General features: G+C 40.4%; 2 protein-coding genes across 5 annotated transcripts in view; one reads left to right on the top strand and one right to left on the bottom strand.

Annotated features, from left to right (window-relative positions):
- Nucleotides 1-15,153, top strand: part of rasa1a (RAS p21 protein activator (GTPase activating protein) 1a) — a 26,504-nt gene extending 11,351 nt beyond the window's left edge. Inside the window, exons 2-26 of one of the 4 annotated variants that reach the window (XM_029510360.1) lie at nucleotides 2,809-2,961; nucleotides 5,309-5,444; nucleotides 6,037-6,107; nucleotides 7,083-7,200; nucleotides 7,404-7,435; nucleotides 8,124-8,176; nucleotides 8,364-8,514; nucleotides 8,641-8,719; nucleotides 8,980-9,103; nucleotides 9,279-9,435; nucleotides 9,594-9,681; nucleotides 9,985-10,065; nucleotides 10,240-10,397; nucleotides 10,534-10,610; nucleotides 10,748-10,920; nucleotides 11,014-11,173; nucleotides 11,313-11,455; nucleotides 11,880-11,995; nucleotides 12,122-12,208; nucleotides 12,328-12,395; nucleotides 12,488-12,576; nucleotides 12,698-12,775; nucleotides 13,063-13,197; nucleotides 13,290-13,369; nucleotides 15,090-15,153. In XM_029510360.1, the coding sequence (XP_029366220.1) occupies nucleotides 2,809-2,961; nucleotides 5,309-5,444; nucleotides 6,037-6,107; nucleotides 7,083-7,200; nucleotides 7,404-7,435; nucleotides 8,124-8,176; nucleotides 8,364-8,514; nucleotides 8,641-8,719; nucleotides 8,980-9,103; nucleotides 9,279-9,435; nucleotides 9,594-9,681; nucleotides 9,985-10,065; nucleotides 10,240-10,397; nucleotides 10,534-10,610; nucleotides 10,748-10,920; nucleotides 11,014-11,173; nucleotides 11,313-11,455; nucleotides 11,880-11,995; nucleotides 12,122-12,208; nucleotides 12,328-12,395; nucleotides 12,488-12,576; nucleotides 12,698-12,775; nucleotides 13,063-13,197; nucleotides 13,290-13,369; nucleotides 15,090-15,138 (2,656 nt within the window). In that variant the 3' untranslated portion in view covers nucleotides 15,139-15,153. Of the gene's footprint in view, nucleotides 1-2,808; nucleotides 2,962-5,308; nucleotides 5,445-6,036; nucleotides 6,108-7,082; nucleotides 7,201-7,403; nucleotides 7,436-8,123; nucleotides 8,177-8,363; nucleotides 8,515-8,640; nucleotides 8,720-8,979; nucleotides 9,104-9,278; nucleotides 9,436-9,593; nucleotides 9,682-9,984; nucleotides 10,066-10,239; nucleotides 10,398-10,533; nucleotides 10,611-10,747; nucleotides 10,921-11,010; nucleotides 11,174-11,312; nucleotides 11,456-11,879; nucleotides 11,996-12,121; nucleotides 12,209-12,327; nucleotides 12,396-12,487; nucleotides 12,577-12,697; nucleotides 12,776-13,062; nucleotides 13,198-13,289; nucleotides 13,681-15,089 lie in introns of those variants that run through there. The other 3 variants (XM_029510363.1, XM_029510362.1, XM_029510361.1) reach the window with 3 other exon arrangements.
- On the bottom strand, nucleotides 14,023-19,053 carry ccnh (cyclin H). The gene is made up of 9 exons (XM_029510365.1): nucleotides 18,693-19,053; nucleotides 18,477-18,599; nucleotides 18,316-18,389; nucleotides 17,678-17,891; nucleotides 17,428-17,591; nucleotides 17,049-17,119; nucleotides 16,818-16,923; nucleotides 14,679-14,742; nucleotides 14,023-14,569 (listed from the first exon to the last, which is right to left on the bottom strand). The coding sequence occupies exons 1-9, from the start codon at nucleotides 18,807-18,809 to the stop codon at nucleotides 14,543-14,545; spliced, it is 960 nt and encodes a 319-aa protein (XP_029366225.1). The 5' UTR covers nucleotides 18,810-19,053; the 3' UTR covers nucleotides 14,023-14,542.

Raw genomic sequence — 19,053 nt, 5'->3', positions numbered from 1 at the left:
CTTATGTTAGGATCCTTTAACAAATAAAACTTAAAAAAGGACCTCTTTTAGTTTGCTTGTTCATGCTTTATAATGTTAGGCCCAGGGCTATCAACAGTTCTTTTTGATGTCACCACCATGACTTTTTTTTTTTTTTTGGGGGGGTTCTTGTTTAAACCAAGCACTTATTTGTTGTCTTTTGAGAAGAAATAATCATTTGGTGGTGACCTGTGGGTTTAGGCTTGCCAGGCATATTGAGATGTGTTGTGACCTGTTGGTTACTGCTGCTCTGGTCTGCTCTCTTTTTATCCAACTGTTTGATTCATGTTTAGTTGTTTTTAGACACTTGGGTCAGCTGCGTTGTGAGAGGAGAAAAAACAGCTTATAGGAACAATCCAAAAGTAAAAAATGTGTCGCCAGTGACAGGGTTAATGTGGAAGCAGTGATCTCAAGAAATGTTACCTGTGTCTGCTAATTTTCTAGAGTATTAGAGTACACTCTAATGCTTAATGTATTAAAGTTGTCACACAGATGTAATTGGCATACGTTAGTGTTTTTATTGTCTCTTAATCCATCCATCCATCTTCTACCGCTTTTCCATTTTTGGGTCGGAGGGTTGCTGGAGACAGTCCCAGCCAACATTCCGGGCGAGTGGCTTGTCTCTTAATCAAATTTGAAATTTCTTCACAAACAGTGAAATTAAAATTTCAAAAGATTGAAATTCTAACTTGCACACATTCATAACAATATGTTTCGTGTCATTTTCATATGATACCAGAGCCCTGAAGTAATACATAATGGATATGATAAAAAATTTATTTAAGAAATGGATTCAGATATTACTTATTTATTGTGTAAACAATATAAACTGTCATTTACCACGTCTTTGTATTAATAGATTCTGTTGGTTGTCAATGGACCATATCCCTAGTTTCACATAAAAATGTTACAACACTCTGTTTGCTCTACACAAGAGAGAACTGTAGAATCACCATAACACTGTCCGCTTGTCCACATCCCATTTGCCATAGCAAACAACAAACATACACTCTGATAAATGCATGATGCCAGTGTGGTGGACACTGGGCTTTGATTCAACATGAAAGTAAAAATCACTAACTAAGTCACCTTTGCTTGCTTGATTTTTAATAAATATAAGATAGTTCTATTTCAGGATATTATCTACAGTTAATGTGTATATAGATAGCTGCTTAGATTAATGCATAGTAAATCTAAGGAGTTGTGGGTGTCTGTCAAAGAAACAACAAATTTCTCAAACTATTTTTGCTGGTACATAACAACTGGTCTTTGATATTGGTAATGAAAGAGCAGCAAGACTGCTGTTACAAACAGAATTGATGATCTATTCTGTGCTAGCACTGACTGCTATGTTAGTTTATTTGCAGTAACATTAAGCCATGGCAACAGTAACTAGCTTTTGTGGCGTTTCTGTGTTGTATTGGGTGTAATTTGACCAAATTTATCTTTTGTAGATTTTGTGGTTTTGAATAACTTAGGTCCAGGTCCTTATGTTTTTCTTAGCCTGATTCAGGATCAGTTGCATTAGACATTTATGTTAACAAATGTCTTTCAACCTCATGCACATTGTGTGAATTTTCTTTTGGGAGCATACACATTACTTTAATCCCATTGTGATGTAATAATTTGGACCTAGTTAATTTGTTTTTTCAGCATGGTGTAAGCGCTGCCCTTTGCCACGCTTCTTCTAGAGATCATCTGTCGTTCCCTCTGTTGTTTGCCCTTCAGTATAATTTCACTCAGCTTCTGCTGTCCCTTTAAGGGCTGCTTGGCCTCACTCTCCAACTGCTCTCCATCACCCTCTTCAGTTCTCTTATCAGCCAAATCCACCCCAAAGCTCCCTTGGGCACACTGAACGCTCCCTGTCCTCTTCAGCTGGCCTCCTCCAGCTTTCTCTCTGAAAGCAGTCTTGGTCATTCTTTTTTTTTTTTTTTTTTTTTTTTTTTTTTAAGTAGAAACCTGGACTCACAAAACCCAGAAGGGAGTCCTTTGGGTCTCCCTCAAAAACACTACTTCAGGACCTTATCTGTCTTCTCACCACTGGATGTTTTTCCAGCCTCTGCCCTCTACTCTGAGAAGCACCAGCAGCCTAAATTTGGAAAAACATGTTAATTTTTTACTCCAGCTGGCGAAGCCCTGTCAAGTTCAGCCTCACCTGCTGAAATTTTAACCAGTGTTGTTCTTAAGGCTTCAGAAAGAAGCTTTAATTTATAAAGAAGCATGATTTCAATGGGAAACTCAGAAATAAAATCTTTAGGCTTTCACGTGCCGTCCTCTCTTCTCCTTCTGCAGGCAGGCATGGAAATGCAATAATGCTTTGTGTCTAATATTGATGTCATTATAAATCAGGCTAACAATAGTAAAAATACTTTTATTTCATTGCTTGAGTTGAGAACTGATCTGAAAATGAAAAGTGTTGCACTTTCAAGTTTAAGTTATTAACATGACATTGGTTGACATATATAACAGACTGAGTCCTTATTATGAGTCAAGTTTTGTGACTGTGATGAAATTCAGGGAAGAAAATTATCACAGTATACTTACGTCAGGAGGTTGTTGGTTGTGTTGCCATTGTTCTTATATTAGTTGCAAGTGGCCTCTTTTATTTTTCAACATTATTTACAGCCATTTTGTCCAGCTGTACAATTTTTTATTTTTATGCAGTTTGACTGAAGAGAATATCGCTACTTAATAGCTGCATTCCATTTGTTTACATTATTTATAATTTTCTGTACAACATCCATTTTTCTCCCCCTTCTAATTATTTAATTTTTTTCCTCTATGTCTCAGGTGGTACCATGGTAAGCTAGACCGAACCATTGCTGAGGAGCGGCTGCGCCAGGCCCGGACCCCTGGCAGCTACCTCATCAGGGAGAGTGACCGCCGGCCCGGTTCCTTTGTCCTGTCTTTCCTCAGCATGACCAATGTGGTCAACCACTTCAGGTATGACAGAGTGCATAAAACACAGAAATAACTTATGCAGCTGCATTAAGAGCCTCCTTAGACGCTTTAGGGAGTCATAAAGTAAAAAAAAATATATATTTTTTTTTTTCACAGGTGTGTGCCACCTAATGTAGCTAACACAATTCTGTAGTTGTATTTAACTGTTGTTTTATTTGTATTGGTAACAGCCCACAACGGAAAGAGCTTTGTGGGATGAATGTCAGATTCATCCAGTGTCGCTTGCCTTTTTCATGTCTATTCTCTACTGAGTCCTGTTAGTGGATTAAATACAGTATAACATTTAATCTCTCAATAAGCAGACAGCACGCCACACTCAAATTTAACATAAGGGTAGGGTAACTAAAACAGTTATTTATTGCCCCCTAACCAAAAAGGGCAGAAAGCCACAGACACAAAAGGGGCAACCTCAGACCTGTTTGTATTACAATAATTCAAACAGACAGTATGTTTGAGTAAAATATGTTTCATAATGCATGTCAGCTTGCATCATAAATGTCTGAAGCCCATTACTGTCTATTGCTGTGTATGACACAGAAGACTTTTGTGCAGTGTGAGTTGGTGGACCTGAAGTAAGAGAAAGAGGGCGGCACATTTATCTAGTAGCAATACCATGTTGTACTTCACAACGTTCAAGTCAATAAAACACGACAGATTAGGCGTTACAATCTGTCCTCCCCCTCAAATGGATAATATGTCACTTTCAGGATGAAAATATATTAATCCTGCGATTCACACATGAGCAGTATAGACGGGTTGGCAACCTGCTGCTCTTTCGTCCCTCTGCTGTGGCTTTGAGAAAATAATGAATAAATATCTATTTAATTTTAATACATTTTATTTTTTTTTTATCAATGTTATAGTTATGATTTGGGAGATTTAGGTGATCTTGTAACATTGAAATAAAAAGTTTTTTTTTTTATATTTAGTCAATCAAAATATGTGTCCCATCTTGATTGTGTCACCTTTTGCCGACAGGCTGGTGACTTATTTTGAGCTCGACCCCATGTAAGCTAACCATCCAAGAAAACAAAGGTTTCTGAGGAAAATACACAGTATTTCTTTCATTTCATAAATGAAACAAACTACAGTTCTTATTTACATAGCATAACTTTAATGAAACTATCTTCATTATAGCAGTCAAATAGGTTTTGTGGCTCCAGGTGGTTTTAATTCAGTGGGAATCGCACCCAAATGGCTCTTTTAATGCTGAAGGTTGCTGATCCCTGAGTAAGGATGTGCTCTTTCTCAGCATTCTCAGCTTTCTTGAAGATGGGATATCATAAAGTACAAGTATCAACTGGTATAAGAAATTAATAACCAGTTTACTGAAAATAACCTTTTGCATTTAGCACCCACATTTCAACCTTCCCTTATCTACATTTGATTCCAACTCTAAGTACTAAGAGATAACAGATGAGCATGTGGTGAACCTCTGCGCATATTGACATTTTTGCTGAGTGTACTCTGCCAGCTCTTTATCTCAAGCACATTGTCCCTCATTGTTTTAGTCTTTCTAAACCTTGTTTTCCTTTGAATGAACCCTTGAGAAAATTGAGAATCTGTGAATGCATAATATTTCCTACCGCTTCTCTCATGTGTGTACCATTAGTCCTAGTTAGACTAGAGTACAAATCTAAAGATGGAATTTTGCACTGGTAAATAGCAGATAGCAAATAGCAGATATTTTCTCCAGAAATTCCTCTTAATAATCTAGTAAAAGTGACATCATTCCTTTCGCCCCCATTGGTTTAGTGTGCAGTGTGGACCTATGATATCATTGATGCCTGAAGGAGAGAGCCTTTCTATAAGGGAATTATGATCGTAAGGTTAATTGTGTGACACCTAGACTTCAAAAGACTGATGTCCTTAGATTGTGCTTGCAGCAAATGAGTAATAGCAATGATGCCTTTGATATAAACCCTCAATCAACTGATGAACAGAACTTGGATTAGTAGCTCTGCAATGGGATATGGTTCAGAGCAGTGCTTTCCCACACTATTATAATCCTTAACTGGAGTCATTTTGCGTGAGTTTTAAATTACAAATATCACGGACAAGATAGTGTGTCCTCCTCCCACTTCCTGAAATCCTCTTCTGAGAGGTATTTATTTAATTTTTTTTTTTTTTTGGTAATCTCATGATAGTTTATGAGCTTCATTTAATCTGCAGTGTTGGCACACTGAGGAAAAATAATACTGATGCTGAGCAGATAGATATTTTTACTGTTGAAACTAATTAACATGGAAAGTAGCTTTCAGGGCACGGTGATCAACTTGTATTTAAAAACATTTCTGCTTATCTTTAATCGGTTTTTTTCCGTTTTCAGGATAATTGCCATGTGTGGGGATTATTACATTGGAGGGCGACGCTTCTCTTCTCTATCAGACCTGATTGGTTACTACAGCTATGTGTCTTGCCTGCTAAAAGGGGAGAAACTCCTGTCACCAGTGGCGCCCCCAGAGGTGAGACTGACTGATTCTGTGTGTCATGGGTCGATTCCAGGATATTCCAGGAAGTTTTACTATATTCCCCTGCAATTTTTGACATTATTCTAAACTCTGTTCAAGTGACATGACTTTTTTTTTTTTCCATAACATTTCAAAGTAGTAAAATATTATGAAATATTCAATTTCTAAATATTTTAGGTACTTTCAGTTACTTTTAGGTGTTATATTTGTGTTGAAATTGTGTAATATATATTCTCAAAATCTAAGAAATTACCTTTTTTGCTTTTATTGACAGTGTGACTTGCAGTACTATATGTTCCTATTTATTTTATTTTTTTTTATTCCTTTACTCAGTCACTTGCTTGGTGTTAAAGGAATATGTTATATGTCCTCCTTACCCCCTTTTTGCTTTTACCTTTAGGCGGTATTCACAACTGTTAAAGCCAAAGCTCCCGCTAATCCTCATTACCCTTTTCTGTCGTTTCTCCCATAGGGAGTTGTAGTGGAATACTTGATTTTAGGAAATAATTGAGGGATTTAACACCAATGTGGTTTTTGAAGGTCACTTCTAAGAGTGAGGTTTTGTACTCTTTGCTTGTTTCCACAGCCTGTAGAAGACAGGAGGAGGGTCAGGGCTATACTTCCATACACCAAAGTGCCAGATACTGATGAGATCAGGTGAGTATCTGTGCAATCTGTGTGTGAATATATATATAACATTTTTAAATTCCTAAATTGAGGTACTTAGCTTGCTTAAAAGTGTTCCTATAAACACAATTCTCTGATGAGCTGAGCCAGAAAAAAAAGATGATTTCCCAGACTTCCCAGATTTTTTTTATTGTATTGATCAGAACAAGTTGCCTTGTCAAAGGCCTGTGTTCATTCATTCATCTTCTACTGCTTATCCGTTTCCGGGTCATGGGGGTGCTGGAGCCCGGGGGTACACCCTGGAGAGGTCACCAGTCCATCACAGGGCCAGCACACAGAAACAGACAAGAGACCAACAACCACTCACACTCAGAACTCGGACAAATTAACCCAAACACTTATGTCTTTGGACGGTGTGAGGAAACCCATGCAGGCAATGGGAGAACATGCACACTCTGCACAGAAAGGCCCCAGGCCCGAACCCACAACTTTATTGTGGGGCAACAGAACTAACCACTATGCCGCCTGCACATCATCTGATTTGTTAATAAAAAACAGCTTTGCCCCTGAAAGTAGCTGCAATAGGCATACTTACTGATGATTCCAGCTATCCTTGATTTCCTGAATCTGATAAACATCTTTCTGAAGTTTACCTCAGTCTTGAGTCTGCTTGTTAGCTCCAGGTTTAACTGAGTGGATATGGATGTGCAATTTTTATCTCAAATGTTTAAATTCGGGGGGGACACCTGCTGGTCATGCTTTGCTATTACAATCAAAACAAAGTAGACAGACGCTTTCTTCAGCTGGAAGCTTTATAAATATTTGTAGATCACTCATCAAAATGACAAGGCCTCGACAGAGCAAATGTGTTTACTTGAGTTATTTTATTACAATATATGTACAATATAGTTTCAATATCTTTTTAAAACTTTCTTTATATTTAACTATTTCAAAAGATTTGCAGTCTTCCCTTTAAATGTCCATTTTGACCTGATGTATCCTCAGCTTCCTAAAAGGGGACATGTTTATCGTTCACAATGAATTGGAAGACGGCTGGATGTGGGTGACCAACGTTCGCACAGAGGAACAGGGCCTCATTGTGGAGGATCTGGTGGAAGAAGTGGTAAGTACAGCACCAGCATGGGAAGCTGTACCAAATTTGTTAGTTAGGTGATCACAACATATTGCTTCAGTGTGTAGGTAAGCTCAACATCAGAAAACATGATTGGCTATGTGACTGTACAGCATTTATAGATGAAAGCAACTCGCAGCTTTTGGCTCATTAGAGCTGATGTGTTGATGATTCGTGTTTCTTATGTTTTTCAGGGGCGGGAGGAGGATCCACATGAGGGGAAAGTGTAAGTTGTATTGCATCCAACAAGATTTTTCACAAATGTCAAAGCCAAATGTTGTCAATGAAAGTAAACCTTAGTTCGGATTTTCTTTGGCAGAAAATTGTTACTTGTAGCTGCATTTAGACTGTCATTAGACGACAATATCCACCCAGTTAGTCAGTTTACATTCATGCACACAACCTTGTTTGCTGTGACCTCAGGATATGAATTATGTGTTATATTTACTTTGACAAGCATATTAGCATGACAGCACAGGCCATGGCATATGAGTCATGATCTGCTCACTTATGTCCTTCAGCGTCGGCAGTTGTACTAGTTTGACACAGTCACTACATATGTGTGGTGTGTGTGTAACCGATACATATATACATTCATGAGTATGGGAAATCACCCTTCACATTCATAAGAAGTTATAAATTGAATGGTGGTCACATTTTTATTTGTTTGACCACATTTGAACAATACAACCAGACATGGCATTGTATTTGCATACAGTAGTAATTCATTTTCTTAACACTGAACAGTCATTTTACTCTAAATGTCTCCAACAGAGAACCCATTTGTTAAAGATTTCAGTGTAGAGAGATGGCATTGTTGTAATAGGCACTGCTGAACATCTGCCTGTTGTTGATAGAGCTAATTAAAGTGAGTGTTACTCTTCCTTCTGTTGCCCTTGTTTGATCTCCTGCAGCTGGTATCATGGAAAGATCACCAAGCAAGAGGCCTACAGCCTGCTGATGACAGGTACCATTCCTCTTTTGCTGCCATTAGACCAAACTTATTAATCACTTGTAACACTGTTGTAGATAATTTTTTGTCAGGAGCAAGTTTTGATCAGGAAAGTCCATTTGTCACAATTTTCTGCTGAGTATGCACCTTTTCCTCTCCCCCTCACCCAATTTTTTTTTTTCCCCTCCATGTCGTTTCACAGTTGGTCAGGTGTGCAGTTTTCTTGTCCGGCCATCAGACAATACACCTGGAGACTACTCCCTCTTTTTTCGCACCAATGAAAATATCCAAAGGTTTAAGATCTCCCCCACACCCAACAATCAGTACATGATGGGGGGGAGGTACTATAACAGGTATGTGAGACCTATGCTCAGGTGTCGATACAAGATTTATTATGTAATTGAAATAAGTTTTAGTCTTTAGGTTTTTTGTGAGACTCACAGACATGTTGCATCTTGTCTGGCCTCTCTCTTTGGTAGTGTTGATGACATCATTGACCATTACAAGAAGGAACAGATTGTCGAGGGCTACAACCTGAAAGAACCAGTTTCAGTGCAGGTAGGTGCAGCTGCATATAAGCAATATTGTGTTTGTGTGCTTACATTTTTTTAGACTTAGTGGGATGATAGAGCATCAGACATTTTTTGGCTTGTTTACTTGAGATTGTAGGCTTTCTATAATCTGTTTGGAGCAACATATTTACCACAATTCATAAGGGAAAAAAATCAAGAAATTTTGTGTAATCTAGCTCTCTGAGTGGAGCTAAACTAACTTATTTTGGATGAGATGACCTGATCTGTTGTTGTATTTTACTGTAGCAGCAAGAGCAAGTAATTACTGACACAGTGGATGGGAGAGAAATTTATAACACTATCAAACGGAAAACAAAAGACGCTTTCTACAAAAACATTGTCAAGAAAGGCTACCTCCTGTTCAACAAAGGTACATGTCTGAACTTGCTAACTATATTGATATTTATTTTCAATAGTAAAAAGAGAAAAAAAAAAAAAAAAAAAAACTTTGAGACCACCCTGCAATAAGATGTTATCTCAGTCTATTGTGTGATTAGTTGGTCAGGCTGTACCATTTTAATGAACTTTTCTCTGGTCACCTTCAGGTAAAGGCAAACGGTGGAAGAACCTTTATTTTATTCTGGAAGGTAACGACGCTCAGCTCATCTACTTTGAGAGTGAGAAGAGAGCCACCAAACCAAAGGGGCTGATTGACCTGAGTGTGTGCTCCGTTTACGGAGTGCATGACAGTCTGTTTGGCAGGTAAGATGTGAAAGTCTTGTTTTTGATATAATTTAGTAAAGTTGGCAGGAAAGGGCTGTCTTTCAAACCTGAATGCTCAGATGCATGAACACTCCATTTAAGAAAATCAATTTTTATGAAGTCAACTCTGCATTTATGACATTTCTCATCTTTTTCAGGCCAAACTGTTTCCAAATTGTTGTCCAGCACTTTAGTGAGGAACAGTATATATTCTACTTTGCTGGCGAAGTTCCAGAGCAGGCACAGGTAATCAGACTGTCTGCATTTCCTTCTCACTCAAAACCGCCTCATCTATCTCAAACAGGGTAGAAACACATTCATAATGTATTTTTGTTCAGAAATTAAACTGCATGTTCAGCCTCCAAGTACTCCCAGAGCTGTGAACTGCTCACAAGTGGCTCTAACTAGTTCTCCATCAGATAAAGGGGACAGCGGTAATCAGGACCTCTGTATGAGACAAAGAGCCATTTTATAGTGCTTTTATTTCAAACATAGAGTCTGTGTCGTTTTTTGTTTTGTAAATGCTCTGACCATGTCCTATTTTGACAGGATTGGATGAAATGCCTTCAAACTTTCTGCAGTAACTTAAGGAAAACCACTCAGCCAACCTCCAACAAGAGGCTTAGACAGGTACATTTAGTATTTATCATGTTGCCAAAGTAAAGCAGTAGATGGTCAAATCCAACAAGCCAGTAAAATGTATTAACCCAAGTAGACCACAATTATTAAATGGCTGTAAAATTTAAATTTGAAACTCAAAATGATCATAAATCTTTATTGATAAACCCTTTAATTTTTTGGCAGGTGAGCAGCCTAGTGCTGTATGTGGAGGAGGCCCACAAGCTGCCAGTGAAGTATTTCACCAACCCTTACTGTAACATCTACCTGAACAGCGTCCAGGTGGCAAAGACGCATCCCAGGGAAGGGCAGAACCCAGTCTTTACAGAGGAGTTCATCTTTGAGTGAGTCTATCATGTATCTGCTTGGATTCTTGGCCGCCTTCTATATTCTATTCTTCTCACTTTTCTAGCTGTTTATCTTGCATTGAATTAATATATTCTCCACATGTTTACTGAATGAACGTATTTGTCTATTCAGTGACTTGTCAAGTGAAATCAACAGATTTGAAATAAGCCTGAGCAACAAAACAAAAAAGAGCAAAGAAAGTGACATCTGTAAGTATCATTACAAATTTTAAAACACATAATATCCATGACAGCATTCAGCTTGTCCCTTTTTCTGTCACTCCAAACCCCAAACCCCCCGACACTTTTAATTTCTGTCCTTCTACCTTTGTCTCTCCCTCTCTCAGTGTTCATGCGCTGCCAGCTGAACCGTCTGCAAAAAGGCCAGATGATTGATGAGTGGTTCCCCCTTAGCTCCCATGTGCCTCTGAAGGGCATCGAGCCGGGCTCATTGCGTGTTCGTGCCCGCTACTCCATGGAAAAGATCATGCCTGAAGAGGAGTACAGCGAGTTTAAAGAGGTCTCATCTGCTGAAAAGTGGTTTTGATTGCAACCGTTATTAACTCTGCTTTGTGCTTTGTTGTTTACTTGAAGTGTTGTGTGTCCTCAGCAGATGATCTTGCAGAAAGAGTTCCATGTCATCTATGCTCTGGCCCATGTGTGTGGTCAGGACCGCACCTTACTGGCAAGCCTCCTCCTGCGGATCTTCAGACATGAGAAGGCTGAAGCCCCCCTCCTCCGGACACTCAATGACAGAGAGATTAACATGGAGGGTAAAAAACTCTTCTGTCATGAGAGTGTCTAACTGACAGCTCTGCTACCTTGAAACATGGCTACTTGCATTATTTTGCAGGGTAACATTAATTGTTGATGTGTTCTTTTGCATAACCTCTGCTTGGGCGCTGTTACTAGATGAAGCCACGACATTGTTCAGAGCAACCACGCTGGCCAGCACACTGATGGAGCAATACATGAAGGCCACAGCCACGCCCTTTGTCCACCATGCCCTCAAAGACACCATCCTAAAGATCATGGAGAGCAAACAGTCCTGTGAGGTAAAGACTAGAACTTACTGACACACCTGTGCATTATAAACCTTTTAAGTCTATTTCCCCCCTCATTTGTCTGCAGTGGAAATTTAGGAACACTACAGGTATGTAATACTACAGCAGCTCTGAACAGGATCAAAATCAGCTCCTAAGGTCACACTTAAAGCTTTTATATAGTTCATAAGTTTGTTATATAGTTCATAGTTCTAACCCAGTTCATACTCCCACTGACACAAATGTCTCATAGTGTTATTGTTTAACGCATTTTTTAGTCTCTATTGTGCATTTGTCAATGGCCATATCTGCCCAATACACAAAGAAACTGCCACCTGTCATGGCTCACAACCTTACATGGTAAATTTTAATTTATCTCCATTCATTTGTTTCCCCCATTCCCTCTCTGTCTCTCTCCATCCATCTCTATTTGAAGTTGAACCCTTCAAAACTGGAAAAGAACGAGGATGTAAACCTGAACCTGGCTCATCTCTTAAACATCCTGTCTGAGCTGGTGGAGAAGATCTTCATGGCTGCTGAGATCCTCCCACCGTAAACATATTTATCGTCATCACAGCTTTGTTTTCACAAATGCATTTGAATGAATGAGAAATGTAAATCTTAAGTCACAAGAGCCAACTAATGCATCACTGTCTCTATCTATGATGACCCCCCCAGGACACTGAGGTTCATTTACGGCTGTCTGCAGAAATCTGTGCAGCAGAAGTGGCCCACCAACACCACAATGCGGACAAGAGTTGTAAGGTAAACAGACATCTTTGAATTGTATGGGCTTTACTTCCTCCTTCTCAGGATTTGTCTGTTTTTCATCACTCATCTTTGCATTTCTTATCTTGTTTTAATCTCATCCATTCCTCCTCCAGTGGCTTCGTTTTTCTAAGGCTGATCTGTCCTGCCATCCTCAGCCCCAGAATGTTCAACATCATTGCTGGTGAGCAACCACTGAAAAGCGCACACAAAACCTCCCTGTTTTCCTCAGGACATGATACAATATGTGCTTTGTGCTGCCATCATTTCTCGCAGACCCTCCATCTTCCACAGCAGGCAGGACGCTCACACTGGTGGCCAAGTCAGTCCAAAACCTGGCCAACCTGGTTGAATTTGGTGCTAAGGTAGGAAGTCCATGGTGGAAACGGTAGCAGTCACTCAGTGTATTATTTTCATTGCCCACGTGTCAGTGGAGCACTTGAGATGTTAATATTTCACACCTTCTTTCTTGTTTGTGTGTGTTAGGAACCCTACATGGAAGGTGTGAACCCTTTCATCAAAAACAACAAACATAGGATGATCATGTTTTTGGATGAGTTAGGGGTGAGTCACAGAGACAGAATGAAACGTTGATGATTGACTTAACATGAAAAAGCCCAAACATTGTACAGTATACATTTTAGTCTTTTTATTTTAGACAGGTCAAATAAAATAAAGCATTTTAATGTCCTATTGACCTCTGAAAAATTCTGATAATGTAGACAAAATATAATAACAGACCAAACATAATCAACGGATTAAAAAAAAAGAAATCATAATAGGGATGTCTTACTTTCAGCTTGAATGCTGACCCCGACTGTTTCATAAGTGTAATGTGCATATGTTTCTAGAACGTTCCTGACCTCCCTGAAACCACAGAGCACTTTAGGACAGACCTGTCCCGGGACCTGGCAGCGCTCCATGAGGTCTGTGCCACCCACTCAGACGAGCTGCGGACGCTGAGCAATGAGAGGGGAGCGCAGCAGGTCAGACATCAATATCAACGCTGAGCACAGCCAGGATCATTTCCATCAGCCTGTCTCATATGATTGATTTATATCCTCTTCTCTCCATGCAGCATGTGCTGAAAAAGCTGCTGGCCATCACAGAGCTCCTCCAGCAGAAGCAGGCTCAGTATGCCATGTCTAACAGCAACAGGTAGTACAGTACTCCTCCTCCCATCTTCTCATCCCTCCGTCAAGTCTCCTCCACCAGAGTGCAGCACAGAGGAGCCTAGCATGCTCTACCCTCATCACCATGGCACCATGACCTTCCACCTCCACCCTCCATGTCCTCCCAGTAGTCCTGCCCATCCCCAACCACCTGTCATTTTGTCCCATTCACCACAAGAGAGCTATGCAACAGCAGCAGCTGAGTACCACAACTGATGCAGTATTTAAAAACAAAAGTGGGGAAAGAAGATTTAAAAAAAAAAAAAAAACACAAAAAAAAAAAAAACACTTGCGCCAGTGACTGACAGCTGTATGCACAGGAAGTTTATTTTTCCTCCATAAACTGTGTTCATCATTCTGACTTGGGTACATTTCATTCCCTTCACCGTGAGGTCCAAATATAAAAGAGGTTTCTTTTTGCCCACAGTGTGTTTTGATAGCACAAGTTGCCAAAGTGTACCCCACCCCCCACCGCAGGCTCAATATGAGGAAACTGACAAGCTAGTTCTCTTGATCCCCTTTTCTGGTAACTGGATTATGAGTGAGATGCTTTTTATACTGTAATTAGTGACTGATTTATTTTAAGGTTGTGACAATATCCGCAAAGTGCTGAAAATAGCATTTCTGTCTATTTGTTTCTTTTTTTTTTTTTCTTCTTTCTCTGGTTTCTAGATTGGAACAAAGTCTTTCAGAAAAGTATGGTTATTTTATATTAAGAATAAATTCTCTTGCTGGAATCATGAGTATATAAGAGACGAGCTGAATTTTTTTTCCTCGAATTGTATCAGCTACTTTTTGATTATTTGGTTCAAGTCTTTTTTTTTTTTTTTTTTTTTTTTTTTTAAACTTCTAAATGCCAGATAAGACACATAATCAGAGAAACCAAGTAAAATGAAAGTGTTTACAGCAGTAATTTTTGGAATAGTACAGAATGTATCAGACATGCATGCACTTATTAAACAGTTTTTGTAAAGTAGATTATGGAGTCTTTCATTGTCCCCCAACAAAGGTGGAGAAGGGTGTTCCCATACTGTCACATGGCTGCATTACATGACATACACAAACTGTGACACGCTATCGTGTTTTCTGTGAAGGCTCATAAGTTAAATCCTGGAGTTAAGTAGCATAATAACTTAATACTTTTTGATCCACCCCCATGTCATATCAGGTCTTCGTCTGTCCATTCCTGTGATGAAATAAAGGTTGAGGTGATTTAGGAAGAGGTCTACAACACAATAGGTTATTTACCTCAGGACAGAGTTTGCCTGAATGTCAAGAGTGAGCTACTGCCTCACCTCTTCTGCCATACGTGGCTCTTTTGCCACATGGCCATCTTCTTCATAGCCTCGCTTTCGTTTGCTGTAACACAAGTTGAGGGTACAGTTAGTTTTGTTTGGGGAAAAAATGTGAACAGCAAGTTGCCTTTGCAAGCATGTATTGTTGGTGGCCATATTGTCAGTGTTAATGTAACAAACCCCTCCTCCCCTTTTAAGTCCATTATCAACACTCATTCAGTTAGAGCGCAACATTTGGTGTCCACTGCATCTTCATGATCAATTAGTTGTAGTTTTCCATGTCATAATTTTCAATTAATTTAGACTAGTTTCCACCATGTGGGAATAATAATACATGCACTGATTCAAAGCTACGCCAAAGCTGAGTGATGAACATGTGCCTTTCACAAACGACTGCACTTTATCTTACAGGACAGAGTGCACCATCATGTCACTGGCTGCTGCCATCCAGGTAATGTGAGTTTAACGGATTTCCACCTGAGAATCGATGTGCGGTAGTCAAACCGCCAGCCAGCCAGCCAGCCAGCCAAAGTGAGGCCTCATCCCATGAGGTGCACAACTGAAGACTAAAGTCAGTTTGTATTTATAAGCATGTGGCCTAGATTCCTGGCAGTTCAAACGCAATATGGCAGTTCTTCATGGGAAACCACTTGCTGCTTATCTGAATACTGTCCTTCCAAAGCCCTTCCCAAAATTCTCCAGACACCAACAGCATGTTGAACTGATCACACATTGACAAAAAGCCTTGTCACATAACAGACGATTTCTATGAGGATGGACCTGAGATACAGCCAACTGCAGAGAAATCTGATCATCTTTTAACCTGGTACGCCTGCCCCTCCCTCAGAAGTTTAGCCAGTAGTGGATGGGGACACTGATCAGCCACTGCTTTCTTGTAAGGACGTCAGAGAGCCGGCAATCCAAAGCACTGAAGTAGCTTTTTCTGCCATCATCAGGGAATTTAAACATAGCACCTCTCCAAGAAGACACAAGCCTTAACTCCCTCTTTTCACCACCTCACCCAAGTTTGTGATGAGCTCTTCTTTCAAACCATGTCCACCATCTTTGTGTATGAACTACCATGCAGCACTGAAACCACTCGTTTTTATATGCTGCCTTGTTTGGTGATATAAACTTAGGCTTGTATAGAAGTAAAAGGTGTTTGTGTACGACATAGCTGAACAGAACTGAGGGTTAGTGTACGAGTTTGTAGGAGTTATCTGTAACCTTTCCTGTGCATGTGTTAGCCTTGAATGGATCCTGCTATAGTGTGTGGGCCTACATATATGCTGCTCTAACAGCCATCACCTGAACTCCCTCTACTGCCTCGGGGATGTGATTAAAAGCTTTCATGCATTCTGCAGTCTCTCCTGGTTTCCTGCCATCACAGGTGGTGTTCTCGCTACACCTCCACGCTGACTGTTTTCATATAGATTCATCGTGAGAAGTTGGGTCATGCCATGCACGGATTGATCAACTTCTAAGGCGTAAAGGTTGGCCTCGCATGCCTCCTGATCATTCAAGCAGCTGCAACCTTCTGAATCTGTGCCTGACATAGCTCAAGAGTTTACCAGACTGTTTCCTGTAGCTGCACTTAAGATACCACGGACCTCACCAACCTCACCAAGTGTTAATAGACAAACCGGCAACTGATGTGTGATAACAAACGAGCCTAAAAGTCTCCTCATCGGTGATACCAGTATCAGCTCTGCTTCACGGTATGGATGATGTAGGTGGCGTGCTGTTGTATTTCTTTTCTGTATTTCATACAGCTGATGTGTTCCTTTTTATTTTTCTACCTGATACTGTACCTTGAACCTTTTGCATCTTAGATACGACTACCTGGCTAAAATAAAACTGTTGCTACTTATAACTGTGGACACCTTGAGTTGTTCACTTGTGGGTGGGTTATAGAAATTAAATCTCTAATTAAAAAAATGCTACACAGTAAAACTAGTATCACACTGAAATTACACCACTAACAATCCCATCATTTCAGAGGTCTATACAGGACTGAGGGTGATGAGGACTTTGTGGTTTCGAGCTTCATTTAATATGACAGCACATTATTTTGTGCCCTGTATTTATGGAATCTTAAGTACTCTGTAAAACAACGAGCAGGTTGCTTCCTTTCCTTACTTGTTTGAACTGGCAAATTCAGCGTGAATCCTCTCCAGCCTCTGTTTGTAAACATTCACCTCCTCTGGTTTGGGAATTTCATACTTCTTCAAGAGGGTTTTCATCCCTGGATGGAGAAGGAAAAAAAAAAAAATCACAAGACCTTCACTGTGGACCACAGAGCATTGAAGTGTAAAATTGAGCTCAATATCCCCACCGTGTGGTGTCAGACTGAACCTTCGGTTTACTCACGTCTCATTGAGTCGTACATCTTTGACAGAGTTTCTTTGTCCTCCCTCAGTCCCAAGCACTCAGTCAGGTAGCTAGAAAAATGGTTATTTTATATAAAAAAAAAATATGAATGACGAATCAGTCAATAATTCCAATTAGTAAAAGGCAGAGAACAAATTCAGAGAAATACCAAACCAAACGTAGTTAAGGAAAAAAATCCAAGTAATATTTTATTGTGTGTGAATCTGCCTTTTTTTTTTTTAGTTATGCAATATATCTGACTCTGAAAGTATAGAAGGCTCTAAATTCCCATTTGATCTTTGGTTTTGAAAGATGTAACAGGATTTAAAAGCCCACCTGATTATCGTGACATGCTTTCATTTGAGCACTAATGACCCACCTCTCCATGTTGAGCCCAGCTCTGGATGAACTGTTGAGAACAGCTGTCAGAGCGATCTGTGAAGGTGGAAAAAGCAGCCCTGCGTCCGTCATGGCTGTCTGCGTCAGAAAGTCGTCGGCATTCTTCCTCAGTGACTCTGGGTTATCCAGCGTGGGGTATCTGGTCTAAGGGATGAAATTCAAATGCTTTTAGCTTCTGAGTGACTTAGATTAGTACTGCAGTGCAGTGATGCTTTCCGGAGTCTGTGCACCTTCAGGTCGATGAGCAGGCCCTCCATGGGTCTGTAGGGGTTGTGGACCACCAGGTGGAAATTGAGCTGTTGGATCAGCAGGAGCTCATACTCCAGGATTTGCTCCAGAACCCTTTCCTGTCCAGCTGGGGTCTCCTGCAGAAGGTTGCCCACAAACTGTGTACTGGACACGTTGAACTCATCCACTTTACAGGACAGGTATGCACAAGTGAGCCTGAAACAAGAAGATGTCTTTAAAATAGGTTCAGTAGACTGCTGAGAAGAAAGCCACACAAGCTTGGTCCATATCTCACACAAAGGCAAATATAGTCTTCTCTTAACAATCCCTTTTCATTTAGCCAGACAAACGAACATTATTAATCACTGATATTTGAGGGGTTGATGGGTGAGAATGAACTAAAAACACTCCACTGGACCTGGGGCCTTTCTATGTAGTGTTTGCATGCTCTCCTTGTGTCCTCATTGGCGAATCTAAATGAACTGTCTGCCTGAGAGTGAATGTGAATGGCTGTTAGATTCTCTAAGTCTGTGACAGACCGGTAAACTGTCCAGGGTGTACCCCACCCTCGTCCAATGTCAGCTGGGACTGGCTGGACGTGGCTCTAAATAAAGACTTCTGCAATCAGCCCTTTACTCACATGATGATCCGGGGGTGGTACTCCATGATGGAGTTGTTCAGGTAGAATCTTCTCAGGTACATGATGGCTGTTCCCTGCGCGTGCACACACACACACATTAGCCACACACCTTCAGGCTGTAATGATGGAGGTGAGCAGAAGGATCACACTGCTCTACTTACCACCACAGACTTGGGCATTGCCGGCTTAAAGGCACTGCAGAAATCTATGAGCCTCCTCTCGTAGTGCCTGAACAAGACGTCTTCCTCATGACGCTCCAGGAACATGGACTCACTCAGACCGGCCTGGGACACACAGACACACAACAGCAGCATGAGGTGAGCGTCACACACCGACCTGTTGTCTCTGTTAGTCGTGGTTTTAATGTTGCTCCTTACTTTCCCGCTCTCCAGTATCTTATTGCGGAACTTCTGGTTGGCCTTGTATCTCATGTGCTCCAGCTCGTCTTCACTGGCAAAGATCCAGTACTTTCTCTGGGAGCTGTTGTGAAACATGACCGGGGTAAACTTTCCGAAAACAGGCAGACACACACGGACGGTGACCCAGACAGAGACTTTGTTTGTGGCGGATTCGCGAAAGCATCGAGTAGCTTTTATTTCTGTTTTTATTTTTTGTGACTAAAACGTGTATCAGTTCGTCCACGAATGTGAGTTAGCCGATTTATGAGGTAGCAAGGTATACAGAAAAGACCATCTAACCCAGAACCACAACAAAGTCCGCTCTTCTTCACAACTCTTG

The sequence above is a fragment of the Echeneis naucrates genome, chromosome 9 (assembly GCF_900963305.1).
Source record: "Echeneis naucrates chromosome 9, fEcheNa1.1, whole genome shotgun sequence".
In the NCBI taxonomy this organism is placed as follows: domain Eukaryota; kingdom Metazoa; phylum Chordata; class Actinopteri; order Carangiformes; family Echeneidae; genus Echeneis; species Echeneis naucrates.
This window is presented reverse-complemented; position numbering and strand designations above follow the sequence as displayed.

Coding starts and splice junctions, on each gene's coding strand:
- ccnh (XM_029510365.1), bottom strand. CDS start 18,809: ATGTTTCACAACAGCTCCCAGAGAAAGTACTGGATCTTTGCCAGTGAA. Junction 14,743..16,817: donor GAATTTGCCAGTTCAAACAA/GTAAGGAAAGGA, acceptor CTTGTGTTACAG/CAAACGAAAGCGAGGCTATG. Junction 14,570..14,678: donor AGCCACGTATGGCAGAAGAG/GTGAGGCAGTAG, acceptor ATTTCATCACAG/GAATGGACAGACGAAGACCT.